Source organism: Dromiciops gliroides, chromosome 2, assembly GCF_019393635.1.
Source record: "Dromiciops gliroides isolate mDroGli1 chromosome 2, mDroGli1.pri, whole genome shotgun sequence".
Classification (NCBI taxonomy): Eukaryota; Metazoa; Chordata; class Mammalia; order Microbiotheria; family Microbiotheriidae; genus Dromiciops; species Dromiciops gliroides.
In genome coordinates, this window is record NC_057862.1 from 239,766,403 (window position 1) to 239,791,159 (window position 24,757).

Below are 24,757 nucleotides of genomic sequence, written 5' to 3' on the forward strand. Positions count from 1 at the left end.
CTTCACCTAATCCATAAAATTTGGATAATTATACCTGTAGTACTTCATTCTACTATTGTGATGATCAAATGAGATAATGTATGTATATAGAACTCTAGGTCCAGGGCAGCTAGGTGGTACAGTGCTGGGCCTGGAGTCAGGAAGACTCATCTTCATGAGTTCAAATCTGGCCTCAGACACTTATTAACTGTGTGATCCTGGGTAAGTCACTTAACCCTGCTTACTTCAGCTTTCTCATCTGTAAAATGAAGTGGAGAAGGAAATGGCAAACCATTCTAGTATCATCTCCAAGAACGTTCCAAATGGGGTCATCAAGAGTTGAACATGATTGAAACTACTAGACAACAACAGCAAAAGAGATCAGTCTGGCCATCCACATTTTAAAAACAAAGTGGATGAAGAACATGCATTTGTGATATGCAGTTGAATGGGAAGTCCATTGAATTATTTCAGCAAAATGTATATCTGGGACAGACGTATAGGTAGATGATGATAATGGTGTAGAATTGAGTAGGAGGAAATTTGGAAACTATGGTGCCTTAAAGTGATCTCAAAATACTTGCCTGATGCAAAACAAATGCTCTTCTGATTAATGCTAATGTTCTTCTGGTGTTGCTGCAGACTTGTGGAATGTTATGATCTCCGAAGAAGAATCAGAATCGTGGGTAAGTCAAAGGACAACAGAAAAAAGCGTAGTGGCTGTAAGTAAACTACAACATAACTATAAGTGATGAATTTTGTGCAAAAATGGAAGAAAAAAAGGTGTCCAAAGTATCTAATGAAGGATGTGATTTAATGAAAGTGATAGTTACCAGGTGTATCGTTTGAGGACTACAGGGATATTCATTCATTAAAAGAATCAGAATAATGCTGGGGCAGGGATTCTTAACCTAAAGTCCATGGATAAATTTCAAGGGGATCTATGAACTTGAATGAGGAAAAAAATATGCCTTTATTTCCCTAACAAGGTAGATAGATAAGAGGCACCTAGGTAATACACTAAATAGAGTTCTAGGCCTGGAATCTGTGGAACACCCGAGTTAAAATCCAGCCCCAGACACTTACTACACTCCACACTAGCTGTATGACCCTGGTCAAGTCACATAACCTCTGTCTGCCTCAGTTTTCATAAGTGTAAAATAGGGGTAAAAATGGCACCTACCTCCCAGAGCTGTTGTATGGATCAGATGAGACTATGTTTGTAAAGCATTGAACAGAGTGACTGGCACATTATATGCATTTAATAAACACTTGTTCTGTCCCCTCCACTAATCTCTAAGTGAAATTTAACATCTTCTTCAATGATTAAAATCATTATTTGAGGCCTCATCAGCTAGCCAGAGGGTCCGATGACACAGATAAGGTTAATAACTCCTGATCTACATAAAAAGGGAAAAGGTCCACATGTACAAAATATTTGTAGCTGCTCTTTTTGTGTTGGCAAGGAATTGAAAATTGAGGGGACGGCCATCAGTTGGGGAATGGCTAAATAAGTTATGGTATATGAACATAATGGAATACTATTGTGTTGTAAGAAATGATGAGCAGGCGGATCTCAGAGAAACCTGGAAGGACTTACATGAACTGACGCTGAACAAGAGGAGAACCAGGAGAACATTGTACACAGTATGAACAACATTGTGTGTTGATCAACTGTGATAGACTTGACTCTTCTCAGCAATACAATGGTCCAAGATAGTTCCAAAGGACTCATGAGAAAAAATGCTCTCCAAATCCAGAAAAAAAGAATTGTGGAATCTAGATGCAGATTGAACCATACTATTCCTATTTTTTGATTTTCTTTTTTTTTTGTTTTTCCTTTTTTCTCTAATTCTTCTTACACACCATGACTAATGCATAAATACATTTAATGTGATTATACGTATATAACCCATATCAGATTGCTTTCTGTCTTGGGGAGGGGGGAAGGAGGGAGAAAAATTTGAAACTAGAAATTTTATAAAAAACAAATGTTGAAAACTATCTCTACATGTAACTGGAAAATAATAAAATACTGTTATGAAAAATAATAACTCTTGACCTAGTGTGTTGGGTAGATATTCACTAGAGAATATTTACCAAAACAAAGATGTGGACAAAAATGGAAAAGAACGAGAAAGTGGAGGACGCTTATAACCTGAACCAGTCTCTAACAGTTCAGAGAGTTCAAGGATCCCCTGAAGTGTGTCAATGACCACTAAAAATAGATTCCTGGGCTGGATGGCTAAAGTGACCTAGTGTAATTCTGGTCTTACACTCTTTATGTTTTGGATTAAAGATAGAACATGAAAGGTTCTGTTTCAAATGATCCCTGTGGGAATTTTCCAGTAGCCTACCCTAATGAGTAATCTCAACCTATTCCTTTACCTCTTCATTCAGAAAAAAAATACTATTTAATAGGCCACAAAATGGTGTCTGGGAAGGGAGGCCTAGCTTGATTATACAAAACAAGTGGACAAGGAACAATAGAAGGAAAATCAGTCTAGTCCAGGCATTCATCCCTGACAGGGGAAGAGCAAAAGGTGCTGGGATTTCTTGAGTCAGCAATGTTGTCTGTTTAGTGTGGCTGCACCAGGGATATTCTCCCCAACCTGATCTTGCTAAAGTTTAACATTCTGCAAGGAGCATTTCTTAGTCCTCCATAATCTTAAATCCCTTCCTTCTAAGATTATCTTGAATTTATCCTGTATATATCTTATTTATACTTGGTTGTTTGAATGTTGTCTTCCTCCATTAGACTGTAAGCTCCTGGAAGGCAGGGGCAGTGTGTTTGCCTTTCTTTGTGTCCTCAGTACTTAGCACAGTGCCTGTCACAGAGTAGGTGCTTTATAAATGCTATTGACTTGACTTGAGCAAGGAACAGATAGTATGTTTCAAAGCTGTGACTTGAACCCAGGTCTTCCTGATTCCCACAGCCATGCCATACTACTTTTTCCTAGTTCAAATGATATACTTGGGATAATACAAAGCTCAGAATATCATTCTGTGCTTTTTCTTAATAGGTCCTGGCCATAGCCTTGCAAAGAGTGAAATTTGAACAACAATTACCAAAAGTACCTTGGTCCCTACTTAAAGAGTTGGCCTGGGGAGGGAGGCAAATGAACACTTGGCATCTGAATCAGTCAGGTAAATGAGCAAACCTGTGCATCCTCGTATGTGTATCGGCCCGGATCTTTGACGTTTTGACTTGTTTTCTCATAGCTGTGAGAATCCAGGTTGATTGCGCTTTGGGCTCCAGGAGCCAGAAACTCTTGCCAAATTTCTTCCACCCGAGTTGCCACATCTTGTAAAGGTTGTTTCTTGAGATCTTGGACTGCCAACCAGAACCTTGAATTGGGAACATAAAGACACCATTAATTCCATGAAGCAGGTACATAAATTCGTAACCCTTGCTTTTCCACAGAGTCAGGTTCTAGGGCTGACAGCCTAGAACATTAATTCTCAATACAGTTCTGTCTGGGTCACCTGATCTAATGTCATCTTGTGGGACCCATTTGCAATGGAATTGATGATATTACAAAGGATTGCATTTGCTCCTTAGGAGACATGGACATAAATGTTCAAAATCCAATCCATGGCAATGTTTTGCCTAGAGAAGGGAAACTTCTTTTCCTCTACATGTCCTAACTTGTGACTAAATATCTGATACAAGGATGTCAAGATAACACAATGATGACAAGATTATAAAGGAAAATAATTGGGAAAGACTATGATCATCTATGATCAATGCAATGGTCAATTAGAACTCTAGAAGACTGATCATGCTCCCCATCTCTTAGAAGACAGGTTGATGGACTGGGGTATAGAATGGGGTATACATTTTCAGACACAGCCAATAAGTCAATTTGTTTTTTGTGGCTGTACTTTCTTGTAACAAGGGAATGATTACACACACACACACACACACATATTCATTTGGAGGTAAGGAGAAATGAGAGGGGAGTGGGGAAGTATTAAGGGTGATGCCAAAAAAAGGAAGAAAAGAAAGAAAAAGAAAGAAAAGAACATTGAGGAATCATTAGAAAATAAGCAGAAGAGAATAGAAAAAAATTTATAAGAAGACTGACAAGCAGGGCAGTGTCAGAACTATCATGTAAAATTTAAAACATATCTTCCCCCTCTCCCTAAATAATAACAAAACCAAGCTGAATCTTTGTAGTGTGGAGATTCATAGCTTCCTATGGAGTCCCTCTTGCTGTTCTTTATATGGAGAAATGTTCATGCTCATTGATGTTTAAGTTCAGAATCACAAAAGGAAAATTTTTGTTAAAATAACCAAAAAAGTAGTTAGAATGAATTACAGGGAGACATATAAGAAGGAAGATTTGTATGAACTAATGCAGATCGAATAATATACACAATGACTATAGTAGTATAAATGAAACCACTAAAAATGGAACTCCAATGAAACACATTTCATTCCTTTCAGTAAAGAAGTGAGGGCTTTGCGTCCACAATGCTGCTAATGCTGTCAGATGGAGTTGTTTAGGATGGTTGGTTTTGTTTAATTGTTTTTCTTTGTTACAAGGGAGGGTGTGCGTGTGTGTGTGTGTGTGTGTGTAAATACATGGGGAAAATGACAACAGTGTAAAAAAATAAGTCTTCAATAAAGCTTTTTTTAAAACCCCAAAACAAAAGTAAGAGGAGTATAAGGAGGACCATAGAGAATTTTAGAGTTGAAGGATGGAATGGATCGACAAAGCTGCTTTTTAGAAGAATATGAACCAAACAGGTGTATCAGTATCTTAGACATGACAGTGCTACACAGGAGTTAATGTTGAAGGCAGTGGTGGGGAGTTAGGAGCAGTAGGGAAAGAGGAAGGAGCACTCTGATTAAGTACTCTGTGGGAGAAGACAAAGAGAAAAATCTCCCTCCCACCATCTGCTTTCTCACCCATTAACTTTACAAAACCTATACAGTTGTTAAGTTGCTGGGCACCAGCAACCAAAGCTGATCTCTTGACAGCACCTTCCTATCCCCGGTGATGGCCCCAAAGGAGATACAGTCAGGGGAAAAAGTATCTTTGTGATAAGGATAGATGATAATAATAAGAGTAACTTGCTCACATATATAGTGCTTTTTTATTTACAAAAGCCTGTTAGGTGTTGCAGGAGATATAACACTGACTGTGGGATCAGGAAAACCTGAGTTTAAATCCTGCCTCATATATCTGCTAGCTGTGTGACCCTGGGCAAGTCACTTAACTTCTCTCTCCCTCTCAGTTTCCTCATATATATATATATATATATATATACATACATACACATATATACACACACATATATATACACATATACACACACATATGTGTGTATGTATATACATATACATACATATACATACATATATACATATACATATATATATATATATATATAAATAATGGGGTAATAAAAACACTTACCTGCCAAGGCATGTAAAACATCTGGAAAGCCTTCAAGCACTCTAAATATTAGCTATTATTATTATTAACAAAAAAGTGTTTTCCTCATAAGAACCCTGTCACAGATAGGATAGTGTATTATTATTCCTATTTTTTTAAATGAGAGAATTGATTCAGAGAGGGTATAAGTTCAGTCACACAACCAGCTGGTAGCCTACTTGGAAACCTGAACCCAACATCACAGGGTGTTAGGATTGATATCCAAAATCAATTTCAGGGATCATCAAGTTTAACTCTCTCATTTTTGTAGTTGAGGAAACTGAGACCTAGAGAAGTGAGGTGACAAGCTGGAAATCATATAAGTAAGAAGTAAAACTGGTATTTAAAGTCAGATCTTTTGACCCCACATCTATTGCTTTTTCATATTTGGGGTAGTAGGTGCATCTTCTAAACTGAGAATGAGGACTGTCACTGGATCAATATCAGTTAAAGATGAGAATGTGGAGGCTGAAGTTGTGATCCACCCCTAACAACGTGAAACAGAGCAGTACAGAAAAGGACAGGAATACAACAATAACAACGATGATGATGCCATTCTCCTCTTCAGCACTATCTTCATCATCATTTACATTTATCTAGTATCATAAGGTTTAGAAATTACTTTTCTTGGGGGCAGCTAGGTGGTGCAGTGGATAGAGCACCGGCCCTGGAGTCAGGAGTACCTGAGTTCAAATCCGGCCTCAGACACTTAACACTTAGTAGCTGTGTGACCCTGGGCAAGTCACTTAACCCCAATTGCCTCACTAAAAAAAAAAAAAAAAAGAAAGAAAGAAATTACTTTTCTTACCACATCCTTATGACGTAGATGGATTCTATACCCCAACATCAGTGTTCAATCTGAATGTTAAGAAGGTGTATCCTAATCTTCATCCTCAGTGAAACCTACCTGTTTTCTTTAAAGTTAACTAGGTTTTCATTCCACATATTTTCGGAGTCAACTGCATATCGCTAAGGTGACATCCTGTGGCCATTTGAGAGAACTACAATCTCCTTTATGGGAAGAGATACCAGTTGAGGAATCAGTCCAGGAAAACTCACACCGACAGTCTACAAATTTGAAGTCTTCATTTCCTCCCCCTCCTTTTCCCTTCCCCTCCTCCCCCTCCTCCCTGGGAGGAGCAGAGAGCTCAAAGAGAACCCTGGGAATGACCTCCCTTTGGACAGTAAAGATAATTTAATGGGAAGAGTCAATATGTAGTATTTAAATTTAATGGCCTTAGATGTAGAGTAGGAAAACAGAGTCCTGTCATTGATAAACTATATGGTAAATAAACCATTTGGAGTACCAGTTCTGATATCAGACCTATGTTCCAATCCCCATTCTGCTACTTAGACAAGTCACTGAAATTCTTTGGGCCCTGGTTTCTTCATCTATAATTTGATCTCAAAGCTTCCTTCTTCCCCCTGTATCCTATGATCTGATCTGATCTGCTAAACTATCATTCCGAACTTTCATCTTCCTCGTCTATAATACAGGCAACTAACGCTAGTTGGTAGAGGCAGCATGGATAACAGGGTCCTTAAAATAACTCAGTTCTAGCTTTGGGGCTGATTTTCAGGAAATACCTACAATTCAGTTAGGCAAGGAAGTGGGATGGTGGTACACTGGACAACCTAACCTGATACTCAAATTACCACATAAGTCATAGAGACATCACAGTATTTGTAAATATGGTGAATACCTTCAATCAGGTTCTATCTTATCTTGGAGCCCTGGACATTTCTCATTGTAAATTTTATCTGATTTCATTTTAGGCCTGTAGCCAGTATCCCTTTTCCTGCCCTCCAACACCACCTCAAATTCTTTACTCTTTTCCTGTCATTGTTCCTAGGTAAACTTGTTCTTCTGGGAGTGGTGGTGAAAGTAACATGCAGGGGAGTCCCAAAGGACACAAGATGGGGGAATTCTAAATGGAGAAAATGCAGAATTGTTAGAGAACTACTGGGGCTGATTTCTTCCTCTCCGTGGTATGGTTCCCTTAACTCATGAGCCACCCCTTGTATTCTTTTCTTCTCAGCTTCTAAGGTCTGCTGTGATACCAAAGGGGGTGCAGTTGAAGCTAGGACCATAGGGATAAAAGAGAGATAGTTTCAACCCCCTAAATTCATACATGAGAAAACTGAGGTCCATGCTAAATCTAGCTCTTTTTTCATCTCACTACACTCATACAAATTGATATTTGATAATGATGTCTCTTGTGGGAATGATTGTGGGGTTTGTGTTTTTATGAAGCATGATGGGATACGTGGAAGGAAGTATGTTAAGGATGTTTGGAAATTACCACTCAAGAAACAAGTTAGTAGAGACTTTCAGTTAAGATGGTTGTGTGAAAGACTGTAAAGGAAACTAGGGCTCTCATATAACCTCCAGAAAAGATCAACGAAAGGCACCAGATCAAATACTGATGAAGAAATCCAGAGAGAAGCAAAAGTAAGCACTGTCAGCCAGCTGAGGACTGCATAAAAAGACAGCCAGAAGCCTGCAGGCATTAGGAGAGGGATCCTGTCAGGAATGCCAACATGAGCTCAGGTAAATCACCCAGAAACCTGTCAACACTCTCATGGGATGCTTCAGGAGGAAGTGAAACTTGCTAGTGCTCTGAGCAGACACACCAGGAGAGGTGGAAGACAATGGCAGGAACCCAGGAAATTTAGTTTTGGGAAAAACAGGGACTGAAAACCCCATATGAGACTATAAATATGAGGAGGAGCCTAATTTGGTATAAATTCACCAACCGGGAACTAATGCTGGAGATGTGACTGAACCTAAGAAGACACTACATACAATGAAGAGATCTCATGACTCAAGAAGTACCCAAGAGATAAAAGCAGATGAGAATAACTTCACAATAACTATAAATATAACCTCAGAGAAAAAATGGCTTGATCACAAGTACCACAAAAAAGAAAAGGGTAAAAAAATGAAATAAGAATTCAGGATGAAAAAATAGAATAAACAACTTACAACAGAAAATAGCAAATTCACTGAAAATCAGGATGGAGTAAACGAAGCTCAAAGATTCCATGAGACAAGAAGAAATATTGGGGGGAAATATTTTTTTAAAAACAGAAGAAAAGGTAATATATCTGCAATCATAAATAACTGACCTGGAAGAATGGATTATGGAGAAGCAATTTAAGAATCATCAGACTCCCTGAAAACATGACCAAACAATAAAACCTGTACATCATACTTCAAGAAACTTTAAATCCAAACTGCCCAGACATATTAGAATCACAGGGCAAGGTAAAAATTGGAAGAATCTACCAGTTACCTCCTGAGAGATAGCTCAAAATGGAAACTTCCCTAATATCATAGCCAAAATTCACACCTTCCTTGTCAAAGAAAAAAATATATAAATATAAATAACCAGAAAGAAAAGCATATAAGAACCAAGGAACCACATTAAGGATCACACAAGATTTGTCAGCAAATACTTAAAAGAGAGAAATTCTTGTAATATGACATTCCAAAAGGCCCCCAAAATACTTATAAAAAGACAGTATAATTTTACAGAAAAAAGGATCTTTAATAAAATAAGGACTTCCAGGTATTCCTGATAGAAAGATTAGAGCTGAATAGAAAATTCAAAATATAAACACATAAGTCAAGAGAAACCTAGAAAGGTAATTCAAATTTGAGCAAGTAGAAATGGCTAAACAATGATAACATTATTCTATTCTATTCTAATGAGGGTTAAAGTGATAAGTGCCCCTTCAGAATCTTAATATCTTTAAGGGTCTTAGAGGGATGTAAAAAAAGTTAAAAATACAGGGCTTGGGTGTGGTTTTATTCTGCTTTGATGGTTTACAAAAGTAAAGAAAAAGGAAGTCAAAAGGAATCTACTAGGGAAGAAGTGAGGAAGAAGAAAGAGGAACTAGTATAACTGAGGTATACAAGAAATATATGCAAACATAAAAAAAGAGGTGGGGGAGTGGGCATCATGTGAACTCTGCTACTATCTGAACCAGAAAGGCATGCATACACACACACACACACACACACACACACACACACACACAGAGAGAGAGAGAGAGAGAGAGAGAGAGAGAGAGAGAGAGGGAGTGAGTTAGTATAAAAATAAATTAAACTTAACAGGGTAAAGACCGAGAGAAGAAAGGGTGGGGTTTAAAAGGGAGCAAAACAAAATTCAACTTCAGAGGTGAATAATAAAGGGAGGTATCAAAAAGAAAGGAGGATAGGGCAGCTAGGTGCCTCACTAAAAAACAAAAACAAAAACAAAAAACAAAAAGAAAGGAGGATAAGAACCAAAGATTGGAGTCTGGGTGAGGTGAAAGGAGGAGCAGGGGAATGGAAGCTGAATATGTCAATGACAAAACACTTCTGTTTATCACAGTTTGTTTTAACCACCACCTCCCTTCCAAAGAGGGATATGGGAAGCAATGGGAGGAAATGATATTTGAGGATATGATAGAAGAAAATATAAAATTAAGAATCATAACAGTGAACATTGACAAGATAAAATCACCCATAAAAAGGAAGGGATCAGAAAACAGATTCCAACAATAACTTGTTTACAAGAAGTGGACTACATAGAAAGATTTACACAATTAGAATGAAGGGCTATAGTAGATGTTATTATGCTCCAAGTGAATTTTAATCACTTTTTTAAAAAGTGAGGCAATTGGGGCTAAGTGACTTGACCAGGGTCACACAGCTAGTAAGTGTTAAGTGTCTGAGGTCGAATTTGAACTCAGGTCCTCTTGACTCTAGGGCCAGTGCTCTATCCACTGTGCCACCTAGCTACCCCTCCAAGTGAATTTTAAAAAGCAGAAGTAGCTATCATGATCTCAGACAAGATAACAGTAAAATCAGATATGGTTAAAGGAGAGAAACTGCATTATACCTAAAAGCACCTTAAACAATGAAGTAATGTCAATATTTAGTATATACATACTGACTGGTATATCTAAGTATTTAAAGGAAAAAGTTACAGGGTAAAATAGAAAGCAAAACTCTAATAGCTGGGGACTCCTATGTGTTCCCTTTCTTTTTTATTAGATAAATATAATAAGGTTAAACAAACAAACAAGAAAAGGTAAACACCTGAGTAGAATTTTTTAAAAAGTAGATTTTATAGGTCCTGGCAATTACTGAATGTGAATTGTAAGGAATATAGATCTACCTCTGCTGTCCATGGTACCTTAACAAAAACTATGTGCTGGGGTATAAAAACCATGTAAACAATTGCAGAGAAGCAGAGTTTAAATGTATTTTACTGATCATTATGCAATAACATTTCCATCAATAAATGGCATCTGAAGAAAGGCTTTAAACTTAAATGAAGACTAAATATTTTAAGCCTAAATATTGGTTGGCGAATCAAAGAAGCATAGGTGAACTCCCAAAGGAAAAAAAATCTAGAGCCAAATGAATTCATAAGTAAATTTAATAAAGCATTCACAGAACAATTCTAACATTACAAAAACTGTTTGCAAAAGTAGAAAAGGAATGAATTCTAACAAATTCTTTCTATGAATCAAATGTAGTTTTTATCCCTAAACCAAGAAGAGACAAAAAAGAGAAAGCTATAGAGCAATATTCCTAATCAATAGCAACAAAAATATAAAACTATTATAGTAAAGAGGCTACAGGGAGAAGCTAGGTGGCGAAGTAGATAAAGCACAGGCTCTGGATTCAGGAGGACATGAGTTCAAATCTGGACTCAGACACTTGACATTAGCTGTGTGACCCTGGGCAAATCACTTAACCCTCATTGCCTCACCCCCCAAAAAAGAGGCTACAAAAATATTTTTAAAACTTATACACTATAACTAGATTGTATTTATACCAGGAATTCAGAGTTGGCTTAATTTTAGGAAAACTATAAACACAATAGACATGAAAATAAAAATCACGATTTTTTTTGGAAGTTCATTTGGGGTTAAGTGACTTGCACAGGGTTATACAGATAGTAAATGTTGGAGGCTGGATTTGAACTCAGGTCCTCCTGACTCCAGGGCGGGTGCTCTATTCATTGTGCCACCTTGCTGCCCTGATGTTTTCAATAGATGCAGAAAAAGCTTTTTAATAAGTACAACACTCACTTATGTTAAAACCATTAAAAATTATAGGAACAAATTAACCTTTCCTTAATATCACAAATAGTATCTATTTAAAACCAAGAGCCAGCTTTATTTCTAATGGAAAAATGCTAAATTAAGACCAGAGGTAAAGCAATCCACTCATCTATGAAAGCAATTTTGGCATCATCTTTGATCATCTTTGGATCATCTTTGATCCAGTGACACCACTACTACTCATATATACCAAAGAGATAAAAAAGAAGGGAGATACCCCACATATACAAAAAAATATATATATAGCAGCATGTTCTATTGTAGCAAAAACCTAGAGACTAAAGGAATGCTGATCAACTGGGGAGTGGCTGAACAAATAATGGCATATGAATGTAAGAATATTATTGCTCAATAAGAAATGGTGAAAAAGACAAAAATCAGAGAATCTTAGGAAATACTAGAAACTGATATAGAGCGAAATGAGCAGAACCAGGAGTGCATTCATATTATGGCTATAACATTGTGAAGAAAAATAACTTTGAAAAACTTAAGAACTCTTTATAACATAGTGACCAACCATGATTATAGAAGACTAGTAATGAAGCATGCTTCTTGCTTCTTAGCAGAGAAGTGAAGAATTAGAGGAACAGAATGAGGCAAATATTTTCATATTTGGGTTTGTTTTCCTTGACTATGTTTCTTCTTTGTTTCTTTGTTTCTTTGTTCCTTCCTTCCTTCCTTTCCTTCATTCTTTTTTTAAAGGGAAAACTTTGTTTGGAGGAGAAAAGAGATGGAGGAGAGGGAATGCAGTTATGGTGAAACCAAAAAGAAAATAAAATACAGTATCATTGAAACTTTTTTTTTTTTTTGGTGAGGCAATTGGGGTTAAGTGATTTGCCCAGGTTCACACAGCTAGTAAGTGTCAAGTGTCTGAGGCTGGATTTGAACTCAGGTCCTCCTGAATCCAGGGCTGGTGCTTTTTCCACCGCACCACCTAGCTGCCCTCTCATTGAAACATTTTTTAAAATTCATAGAATAGAAGGAAGTCTTCTCGAGAGGAACACATATAAGCTGGACAGTTTTAGAACTAATGAGCTGAATTTGTTATATAATTAAAAAAAAAACCAAGTTATTTGAAAACAGATTTGTGGTTCACTTACAATCTTCATTTTATGTTGTCTGTATACGAATTTGTTCATGTTGATATTTTTGTCAAGTTCAGAATAACAAAAAAATTCAAATTAAAAGCCTATTAAACAAGAAAAGAAAAAAAAAGGTAGCAATATATCTCTAAAGGAGCAGAAAGGATCCTGAAGAATAGGCCTTAAAAAGATTACATCAGGGGGCAGCTATGTGGCACAGTGGATAAAGCACTGGCCCTGGATTCAAGAGGACCTGAGTTCAAATTTGGCCTCTGACATTTAACACTCACTAGTTGTGTTACTCTGGGCAAATCACTTAACCCTCTTTGCCACCCTCCTGCAAAAAAAAGATTACATCACTGACTTGTCTTGAGCCATGTAATGCAGAATGCTAGAATCACTGTGGTCCTGCTCCTTATCTTACAATGCCTCCAGTCACAAAAAAAGACTGCCCTTCAATTAAATTCAACAAATATTTACTATATGCATAGTACCCTTATAGGAAGATAAAAAAAAATGGTCCTGACCTCAAGGAGTTTACATTCTACAGAGAGAGATGATAGGTACACAGATAAGTAATGTCAAGTATATGCAAAGTAAAATATAAGAAATGCAAGAGGAAGAGAATACAAATACCTGGAAATTCAGTAAAAGCTTGCAGGAGATATCACCCAAGCTGTATTCTAAAGGAAGCTAGGGATTATAGGAGACAGAGTTGAGAAAGGAATTCATTCTAGACTATAGGATCATTTGTACATAGGTACAAAGGCATGTTGTTTATGAAGAATTGGCTATCAAGCCAGCTTGATTAGATCTGAGAGTTCACAAAAGGGAGTATAGATTGGGACCTATGAAATGAATTTATAATTTATTTTATAATTTATATTTATATTTATAATATGATTTATATATTTTTCCTAATAGGGAGCTACTGATTTTTTTTTTTTTGGAGGGAGGGGAACAACGTGGTCAGATTTGTGTTTTAGGAATATCAATTCGGGATGGATGGAGAAAGAAGAGACTTGAAGCAGAGAGACCACTTAGGAGGTAATTGCAACCGTTAAGGTGAGAGATAATGAGGGTCTGAAGTAGGATAGCAGCCGCATGAGTGGAGAGAAGGGAATGAATAAAAGAGATGTTGGGTGTAACGTAAGTAAGATAGACAAGACTTGACAACTAACTGATTACGGAGTGAGGGAGAGGCTAAGGTTACAAACCTGGGAAGAAAACCGAGTCACTGCTGGGAGGCTAGAGGATAAACTTCCTTTGGGCCACTACAGTCAACATCATTAATGCAGGCCTTCTTCCCAAAGCCTGCTGGGGCTGTGTAATTTCTCACACAAATGGGGGACATCTGGATCATTTCCTATCCTCATTACAGTCCCAAGAAGGCATTCATCTTGTGCAATTTTCTGTCCCTTGTGCCCTGGAAGAACTACTGGGTCTTCTGGGAAGACCTTTAGAAGAAGTAAAAGGCCATGCTGCTCCTGACCTTTGCCTGTCTCCTGTCGTTAGAGGCTGCCCCAAAGCTCTCTGTTGTCTGGGAGATTCTATACAGTGTGCTGTATGACCCAAGGGAATGAAGGGACACTTTTTTTGATCTAACCATGAATTTTAAAACAATCTTTAAAAAAAACCCAACACAATGAAATTCAAAATGTTGAGAATCTACTGGAACATAAAGAGATAATGATATGGGGGGGGGGCAGAGGGGTGTTCTCCCACAAAAGGAGAATTGGATGTGGCCACACGGATCTCTTTCCCCTGGCATTTCTTTGCTGGGCTCCCCACTCTGCACACATCATGGGCGCTCTCCTTGTCAGCTGCCCGCCTTCCCCTGAGATGACCTGCCGCATCTGGGCTATGGTCACATTGACAAAGCTGTCAAAATGGCGTCAGGCCATGACTTCAAAGGAGCCTTTGCTTGATTTGCAATTCAGGGCAGGAGCCGTGGTTTTGCTGTGCTATCTTCCAGCCCCACGGTCCTGAGCTGGGACCCTCAGACCCCCCCCCCCCCAATCTCCAAACACTTCGCTCCCAGGCAGATATTCCCACCGAAAGGACAACACAGCTGCTTTCTCAGTGCCCCATGGGTTAGGGGAGGCATGGTCCTGGTTTCCTTCACATTCAGCTCTTATCAAAGGATTGCAGGTATCTTCCTCTCCCCAGAATGCCAGCAGGGAATCAGCGGCAGAAAAGCCACCCGCCCAGCACTAAGCCCCTTCTGCTTAATGCAGAAGGCTGGGAACAAGGGGTGAGCCACAAAGACCCATCGGTATCATGGAGAACCACCTGTCCTTCCCTTCTCAGCGTCACTGCCAGTCACGGCCATCAGCCGGTGCGTTGGCACTTGGTACAGCCCTGACTCAAAAGGCAGGACTCCGAACACACCTTTTGGGGAGAAGGCAGCAAAGGGAGGCCGGGAGGGAGAGGGGCTAAGGACAAACACCATTAACGCTGGGGCGGGAATGTAAACGTCCACACGGGCAGGATCAAGTGACGTTCAGAGCCAACTTTTGATTTCCTGCCAACTTGGATCCTGGCATTTGTAGTCCCTTGTTCCCCAGGATGACTGGCAATTGTGGAAATGCTTGCAGGAAGGTCTACCTAGTACAATGGGAGAGCTCCTGGCTCACAATATTTTTCCTAACCAGGCACTGGCGTGTGTAAAACTACTTCGTACTCCCTCAGCTTGGCTCCCAAGTTAAGCAAACTCCTTTGTAAGAAAAAGAGTTTCCATGCCCTCTGCTGGCCAAACCCGGACACAGGCCGACCCGACTGAACTCGAAACCGGGTCCGTCTGTCTCCGCGTCTCTGGAATCTGTCATAGCAACATCAAGGATGTAAGTCTCTGTTTCCTCATCTGTAAAATGGGTAGTTATAGCCCCGACTTCACAGGGCTGCCTTAAGAATCAAATAAAATTAATTCAGTAAAGTGCTTTGCCGACCTTGACTTTGTTGAGTGGTTTCACTTGTATCTGACTCTTCCTGACCCCATTTGGGGTTTTCTTGGCAAAGATACTGGAGTAGTTTTCCATTGCCTTCTCCAGTTCATTTGACGGATGAGGATACTGAGGCAAATAAGGTCACACAGCTAATAAGTGTCTAAGCTAGATTTGAACTTAGATGAGTCTTCCGGATTTCTAGCCCGGTGCTCTTTCCACTGCACCACCTAAGCTTTCCCTTGCCAACCTTAATGATGTATAGAAATGCCAGCCATGATGATGATGTCATCGGGTGCTTAGTTCCATGGATGAAATGTTTCAGAGTCATATGACTTTTTTTCTCATCTCTTTAACTATTGGTCATATTTGGGCAAGGGACAAATTCCACTGGATATACCCTGTGGTCTTGACAGGACTTTGGGGTCCCTTGTGCTAGTTTGCTTCTCCTAGGGGGTAAACTTGGAGCCTCCCCCATGCTCTCTTTTAATTGCTTCTTATTTCAGCTGACACTGTGTGCAACAGGGGTAATCAATCTGCAGGTTAGAAGAACAACTCCATTCTCTCAGGAGATGGAACAGCTCATAAAAAATGTAAGGGGTTCTCTTTCCTGCCTGTTTGGATGTTTTAACTCATGCCCTGCCATCCTACAAATTGTGCTAAGCCAGAGAAAACCAAAATGAGAAGCATAGGGGACATTTTGGAGGGCTGAGACAGAGAGGAGAAGATAGGAAATTATTTAGCTTGGCATGGAAGACCTTCTCCAATCTCATTCCAGCCTACCTTTGTGACTTTACATTACATTATTCTCCTTCATGGATTCAGTGGCTGGCCATAACGAGCCACATACAGCTATTCCCTGAGTTCTTTGTGCCATCTCCTGCTTCTCTATAGCATATTGACCATTTCAATTCTGTTTCATCCCATTCTATCAAAATTCTTCTTTTTCTTCAAGGCTCATTTCTGGTGCTACCTTTTCCATGATCCCCCAAGTTGAAATTGGTCTCTCCTTAAATTTTTCTGGAGCATTTTGCCTGAATTTCTCCTTTGCCCCATCAGTCAACAATCATTCATAATAATCACTCTACTAGTATGACAAATATCTGTATAAGCTATATGTCTATACAGACATACATATATCTATAAATCTATCTATCTATGCATATATATTTATATCTATCTATTCATCCTTCCATCCATCCATCCTTTCATCTCTCTGTGTCTCTGTCTCTCTTTCTCTGTCTCTGTGTCCCTGTCTCTGTCTCTGTCTCTGTCTCTGTCTCTCCTCCCTCACCAGAGTGAGAACCCCCTGAGGGTAGGGATCCCGTTGTTTTTCAACTTAATATCTGTAGCACCTATTGCTGTTGATTTCTACACCTCCTACTCTGTGCCTTATACATAGTAGGCATTTAACAAGTGTTTGTTTATTTGAATTCAGTTGAAGAGAGGGAAAATTAGAAAGTATTTTGATCCTTATGTCATGAAAACACTGAGAGAAAGGAAAAGAAGCATAGATTGGGATCGAAAGAGATCCTATTCAACCCCTCTCATTTTTTGTCAGATGAGAAAGCTGAGGTCCAGGGGTGTTCAACGATTTGCCCAAGAGCACACAGCTAGGATTTATTTAGACCTAGGTCCTCTGGGCCCCAAAGCTAGCCATCCTTTCCATCATGAAAGGAAGAAAGACTTAATTTCTGCTCATGTTTTAGATGATGGGGGGGGTTACTATCCTTATCTGTGAAAGGGCATCCCATTAATTTCAGAGGGGACAATATGTCTCAGGGAACCAAGGCAGAAAATTACCTCTGAGTTTTAACTGAAGCTTCTATATATATGGTCACGGTCAATCGTAACCATTGTGTAATCTGGCATGAAGTAAAAGGGAATTTCTTGCCCTCAAAAAAAATCTAACTGCTTACACTGGTAAGGAGAAAATGTATTTGCTTATCTCCTGTATTTCCTGGGGACAATGCTCTTGTGTAGTTGTTTTTCTTTTCAGTCTTGTGCAACTATTTGTGACTCCATTTGGAGTTTTCTTAGCAAAGATACTAGAGTGCTTTGCCTTTTCTTTCTCCAGCTCATTTTACAGATGAGGAAAATAAAGGTGAACTGGGTTAAGTTATTTGCCCAGGGTCACACAGCTAGTCAGTGTATGAGGCTGGATTTGAACTCAAGAAGAGGAGTCTTCCTGACTCCAGGACCAGTACTCTATGCACTTCTTAGCTGCCCCAATGCTCCTTTATATCACCAGGCCATTGATAAGAAAAGTTATATGGTAATAATAATAATAATTCACATATCAAAGTTCTTTTAGAATATGTTTGTTAGGGGCAGCTAGGTGGCGCAGTGGATAGAGCACTGGCCCTGGATTCAGGAGGACCTGAGTTCAAATCCAGCCTCAGACACTTAACACTTACTAGCTGTGTGTCCCTGGGCAAGTCACTTAACCCCAATTGCCTCACCAAAACAAAGAAAAAGAAAAGAAAAAAAGAGAATATGTTACTTAAAGGTAGGGATTGTTTTATTTTTGTCTTTATATCACTAATGTCTAGCAGTGTTCCTGGCACATAATAAATAGTTAATAAATGTTTGTTGATTAATTGATACATGCATAAGACTTGACAGCTACAAATATTGTTCCTCAGAGTATCTCTGAGAGGTAGATAACATTGTACATGCATTGTACCATTTTTACATATAAGGAAGCTGAGACCCAGAGAATAAACTATAATGAAAAGCCCAAAGTGAGCATTTGAACCCAGGTCTAGAATCTAGTGTTTCTCCTACCTTCCCCCCCACCCCCACATATATCATGTCATGCTGCTTTGAATTCCAGATATGATATCAAAACACACTATACATCAAGTGTCCTAGAGATTCTTACATCAAATTAAAACAAGTTTGATTTACAATGGTGGGAGCATTGTATTCTTTGTCAATATCCATTCTGTGCTCCCAAACTTGGCTGGAAATTCAAATAACTGGTAAATTACAGTTGTGGAATGAAGTATGTGTGGTTAAACATAGGCAATGTGTCAGCTTATGGCTATATTTCTCTGTTACAAGGGAGGGACTATTCAGGAGGAGACGATATTTTTTTAAATGTTAAGATTTTTGAAAATCAAAACTTTTTAATGAAAAAGACAAAAAAGAAAACTTGTCCACATTTTCAAAAAATCCCTGCTCACTTACAAATAAGGGTCTTAAGAGGGACCTGGTGTGTAGTCGTTTGTATTATGAAGAACAAAGAAAACGACTCCAGTGAGCTGGGAAACAGAGAACATGAAAATAGAAGAGGAAAAAATCTGCATTGTTCCTGGCAACCGAAAGTCTCAATGATGAGCGACTGTAAATTGAGCTTTTCCCCAGATAACCAATTCTCTTGAAGGTAGTGGGAATAGCGATGGAATTTGGGACCCCTGAGAAAATTTTAACAGCTCTTAGGGGAATTTCTTAACTCCAGCTGTTCCATTTTTTCCAACCTCATCCCCGTCAGGGATCATTAGAAGACCCTTTCTAAGTCAGGGTTATCATTCTCTCTCCACACATGTGCATGCTGAGCACACAGAAGTCCAAGCCCTCCTGAACACACACACACACACACACACACACACACACACACACACACACATACATACACACAGAGTTTGGCTCAAGGTTAAATGGCGCCCTTCTTAGCATGGGAGAAAGGGGCTGGCGGTGACACACAGAGGCAGTGGCTTGATTTCCAGTTATGATCCCCTTTGGATTCATTTGAGAAGGATGAGTGTCTGAACACCTGGCAAAGACAGACTCTCCTACCCCACGCTGGGGTTTAAGCGCACGGCATATTTCATGAAACTAATCTGAGTTAATATGTGGTTTCAGTTACACCCAGAGCTTTCCTGGGTAAAGAATAAAATTATGTTTCTCATTTAGAGTGCAAGGGCCCCAACTGGACCCACAAGCAGCTGAGCCAGCAGACGCTCCCATTTCTGTGCCCTTCACAATAACGTAATACTTTAGCCACTCCATAATAGTGCACAGAGGGATGTGGCTGTTTACAGCGGTCCTTCCCAGTAAGGATGAGAAGCAGTAGGTCAGTGAAAACCCTACAGCAAGTTATCATGGGGATCTGGAAGGGAAAGGGGGTACTCAAGGGACTGATTAAATGGACAGCAGCTGAACGGGGCCTGGGGCTGAAATGACCCTTGAGTAAGCACTGAAATCCCTCCCCCCATTCCCCTCAACACTCTAGCAGACAGATCCTGCTGTGGCTGATTGTGATGCTTCTCTCTGCCTCTCAGACCCTGCGATGTTTTCACTTCCAAAGCATCACCCAGCCTCTGATGACTGCATGCTAGGCAACTCTGCTGCTGTGATGCAGAGTGGGGAAGGGCAGGAGCTTTCAGCTTGAGGTACCTAATTGGGACTCTTAAACAACCATCACAGATTTATTCCCCATAATGCTTCAGTATAGTCAGAAATCAAATAGTCAGTGTAACCTGGTTTATGATATATACATGTCTGTACATAAAGACATAATATTGATTTATGCTTATTCATATTATGCACAATAAATATTTCCTTTTGAGATACAGTGGCACAGGGGAGTCCCATTTCTCTGCTTTTTCTGTCCTATTTCCCTTGTATAGAATACCCGTCTTCCTCTTCGCCTTGGCAAACCACCCTGAGGCCCTCTCTCCACGTTGGTGGCTCTCTCTTAGGGAACTACAATTTTAGCCGGCTATGCATCCCCTCATTTTTGCTTTGACTCACACTGGATTCTCCCTCTTGTTTTCCTTGCCTGTCACATTATCACCCTCAGAAATCTTCCAACCCCTCTCTAAACATCTCCTCTTAAAAAGTGTTTGCTAATTTGAATTCAACTGAACAGAGGGAAAGTTACAAGGTATTTTGATCCCCTTGTCATGAAAATACTGAGAGAAAAGAAAAGAAGCATTTCCTCTCCCACACCCCACTTCCAGATACCCCTCCATGTGTTGTCTTCCCATATTAGAATGTAAGATCCTTGAGAGTAGGACTTGTCTTCCTTGCTTATATTTATTGTCCCAGTGCTTAGCACAGTGCTTGGCATATAGCGTTTAGCACTAGGAGAACTTGATTGTGTCCATTGAGGTAAGAATTTTTAGATAATTAAAAAGATAATTTTTATATAATTTACTGTAATTTCACCTAATTGTGCAAATGTAATACACACACACATATATATGTATATATATATATATACACAATTAGGTGAAATTATAGTAATATATGTAATATATTATGATATATTACATAGCAATATATACATATATTATATTTACATAATTGGGTGTATATATGTAGATAGATATAAATGTATATTACATTTATACAAATAGGTGAAATTATATATATATATATATAAACTAATTCCAAGTAGATTATAATTTGACTTTGAAATAAACATTTTCATCCTAGTATCTCTAGTATGTACAAAGACACTGTGTTCATTGATGCAGTTTGATCATCTGAAGTCCTTTTAAATTCAGTAAATGCTCTATCATCTATCTATGAGTCTCTCTAATCCTATGCTTTCAACTCCAAGATCCAGTACCACCTCTTCCATGAAGTCTCCTGCTATGACTCTGGCCCATGGTGTTTTTTCCCTTTAATAGACTCCTCTAACACTTGCAGTTGAGGCAGGCACAGAGTAGACAGAATGCTGGATTCAGAGAAAGGAAGAACTGAGTTCAAATCTCCTGCTGATTAGAGAAAGTCATTTAATCTCCATGTGCCTCAGGCAATTCTTAGGACTTGCCCTTAAGCAATTTGAGATCCTTATGGTGTAGTGCCCACAATCTGTGTCACACAATTTAACACTTTAATTACACGTTATGTTGTTTGGCTTTCTAATCTACCATCCCTCCAACAAGATGACAAGTTCCTTGAGGGCAAAGACCAAGTCTAGTTTTGGTCTCCTCAGCAACTCACAGAGTACTTGCCATCCACTAAGTGATCAAGGTGATGCCTGTTAAATTGTTGATGATTTCAGATGATCTCTTTAATTCCAAAGCAACGAATTGGATTTAGCATTTAAGGGCAATGAAATATGAATACTACTTTTTGTTTTTGTTGTTTTTGCTTTTATTTTTAGTTCCGAATTTGCTCTTTCCATGCCCTCCTTCACCCACTGAGATAGCAAGAAATGCTATCCATTACACATATGAAGTTATGCAAAACATATTTCTGTAGCCATGTTGTGAAAAAAACAATTTAAAAAAGAGTGTGAAAAGATCCTTCAATCTGCACTGAGAGTTCCTCAGTCCTCTCTCTAGAGGTGGATATTTTTTTTCATCACCAGTCCTTTGGAATTGTTGTGGATTATTGTTTTGATCACAGTAGCTAAGCCTTTCACAGTTAATTCTTGTTACTATATTGCTGTTACTGTATCCAGTGTTCTCCTAGTTTTGTTCACTTCACTTTGCATCAGCTCATCTAAGTCTTTCCAGTTTTTCTGAAACCATCCTCTTCATTATTTCTTACAGCACAAATGTATTTATTCCATTACAATCATATACTGCAACTTGTTTAGCCACTCCTCAAATGATGGAAATATAAATCCTGCTCTTTAAAGTTTCTAATCATTGTTGTATTTTAAGAAAAATAATTCTATATAGAACCTGCCAATTCAAATAAATAAATAATAAAATGAGATAATATTTGTAAAGTGCTTAGCACAGTGCTTCTCACATAGTAGGTGCTTAATAAATATCTTTTCTCTCCCCCCTTTCTATATTTGTTGAACATAGTTTTTCTGGTTAAGGAACAATGCTAGGTGTGATGTGATGATGTGAGATACAGAGAAGGGACAGAGTCCCCGGACTCTAGGAGTTTATAGGCCAGTTCAATATTGTGTGCATGTGTGGTGGGAGAGGTAAATAAAATAAGCTAAAACAATTATAACAATCAATTGCTTATTAAAACTATAATATAATATATTGGGGGGACTAAAATAAGGGAGGGAAGGGAAAATGGAAAGGAGGGAGAGACAGAGACAGAGACAGAGACACAGAAAGAGACAGAGAGAGATCCTGCAAATTCATTCATTCACATACACTATGCACATAGTTCAAAACTTATCAGAGACTTGCCTGAGGTTTTCTGAACTGAATTCTGACTCCAGGAAACGAAGGAACTGGTCTCGCCCCACTTGGTCCTTTAGTACCTCATCAATGGAGAATCCCCATCTCTTTACACGCTGTTGGCTGGGCTCTTTGCTTTGAGAATAAAGGATTTATTTGTTTGTCTTTTTAGAAAAAAAAAGATAAATTAGAGGAAAAAAAGCATGTGTCATACATACTTGGGTCAACATTCCAAATGGGCTGGACATCCAAAACAATTGTGTGCTCTATACATTTAGAAATCAGTGGCAGTTTCCATTGTCCTGGCTCTCTTTCTCTTCTCCCTGTATACTATTTCACTAGGTTATCTCATCAGTTCCCATTGATTTAATTGCCATCTATATGCTGATGTTTCTCTGATCTACTTATCTATCCCTAACTTTTCTGCTAACCTCCAGTATCATATCTCCAAATGATATTAGACATCTCGAACTCAACATGCCCAAAACTGACCTCATCATTCCCCTCAAACCCTCCTCCACTTCCAAACCTCTCCATTACTGTCTAGAGAACTACCATTCTCCCAGTCCCTTAGTCTTATACCCTATTTGTCATCTTTGACTCGACTCTCTGCCAGCACTCCCCATATCTGATTGTTGCCAAAGCTTGTCAATTTACCTTTGAAATACATCTCGCATATACTTCTTTTTCTCCTCTGATATCCCCACCACTGGGATTTAGGCTCACATCACTTCACACCTGTAGCAGTCTGGTTGTTCTGTCTGCCACAAGTCTCTCCCCAATTCAGTCCCATCCTCCTCTCAGCTGATATTCCTAAAGCTCATGTCTGACCATGTCAGCCCCCACCCCTTCTCAATAAACTCCATTGGCTTCCTATCACCTCCAGAATCAAATATAAAATCTTCTGGCATCCAAAGCCCTTCAGAACCCTTCCAGTCTTCCCATACCTTATACCACCAGTCTCCTCAAGTCCTCTTCAAACCAGTGACACTGGCTTTCTTACTGTTCTTCAAACAAGACACTCCATTTATGACTGGATATTTTCACTAGATGTCTTCCATGACTGGAATATTCTCCCTCCTCATCTCCACCTCCTAACTTTCCTGGCTTTCTTCAAGCCCCAGCTAAAACCCCACCAGGAAGCCTTTCCTTGTTTGTTGCTCAGTTGTTCAGTTGTGTCTAACTCTTTGTGATCCCATTTGGAGTTTTCTTGGCAAAGATACTTGGACTGGTTTGCCATTTACTTCTCCAGCTCATTTGACAGATGAGAAAACTGAAGCAAACAGGGTGAAGTGACTTGCCCAGGGTTACACAGTTAGTAAGTGTCTGAGGCCAGATTTAAACTGAGGTCTTCCTGACTCCAGGCCAGTTGATCTAGCCACTGTCCCACCCAATTGCCCCAAACCTTTCCTAATCCCTTTTAATTCTAGCACCTTTTCTCTTTTGATTATTTCCAATTTATCCTGTCTATATCCTGTTTATACACAGTTGTTTGCATGTTATCTCCCCCATTAGATTGTGAGTTCCCTAGGGGCAGCTAGGTGGTGAAGTGGATAAAGCACCGGCCCTGGATTCAGGAGTACCTGAGTTCAAATCCGGCCTCAGACACTTGACACTTACTAGCTGTGTGACTCTGGGCAAGTCACTTAACCCCCATTGCCCCGCAAGAAAAAAAAAATATTGTGAGTTTCTTGATGGCAGAGACCCTTTTTTTTTGTTTGTTTTTTGCCATTCTTTGTATCCTCATCACTTAGCACAGTTCCTGGGACATGTTAACTTGTTCAGGCATGTCCAACTCTTCATGACCCCTTGGACTTTGTCCATGAGGTTTTCTTGGCAAAGATACTAGAATGGTTTGCCACTTTTTTCTCCAGTGTGTCCCCATTTTACAGATGGGGAACTGAGGCAAATAGGGGTAAAGTGACATGCCCAGGGTCACAAAGCTACTAAGTGTCTGAGGCTAGATTTGAACTCAGATCTTCCTGACTTCAGACCTGATGCTCTATCACTGAACCACCTACTAATCCACATGGGACATAAATGCTTAATAATCATTGGTTGACTAACCCTCCTAGAAC

The 24,757-nt window shown here is 39.2% G+C and overlaps 1 protein-coding gene across 4 annotated transcripts in view; it reads right to left on the reverse strand.

Moving 5' to 3' along the window:
• Window positions 1–24,757, reverse strand: part of RGS6 (regulator of G protein signaling 6) — a 717,500-nt gene that overhangs the window by 85,828 nt on the left and 606,915 nt on the right. For all 4 annotated transcript variants that reach the window (XM_043985441.1, XM_043985440.1, XM_043985443.1 and 1 more), the window contains exons 14-15: window positions 22,689–22,814; window positions 3,141–3,327 (exon numbers count right to left, since the gene is read on the reverse strand). In XM_043985441.1, the coding sequence (XP_043841376.1) occupies window positions 3,141–3,327; window positions 22,689–22,814 (313 nt within the window). The remainder of the gene's footprint in view (window positions 1–3,140; window positions 3,328–22,688; window positions 22,815–24,757) is intronic.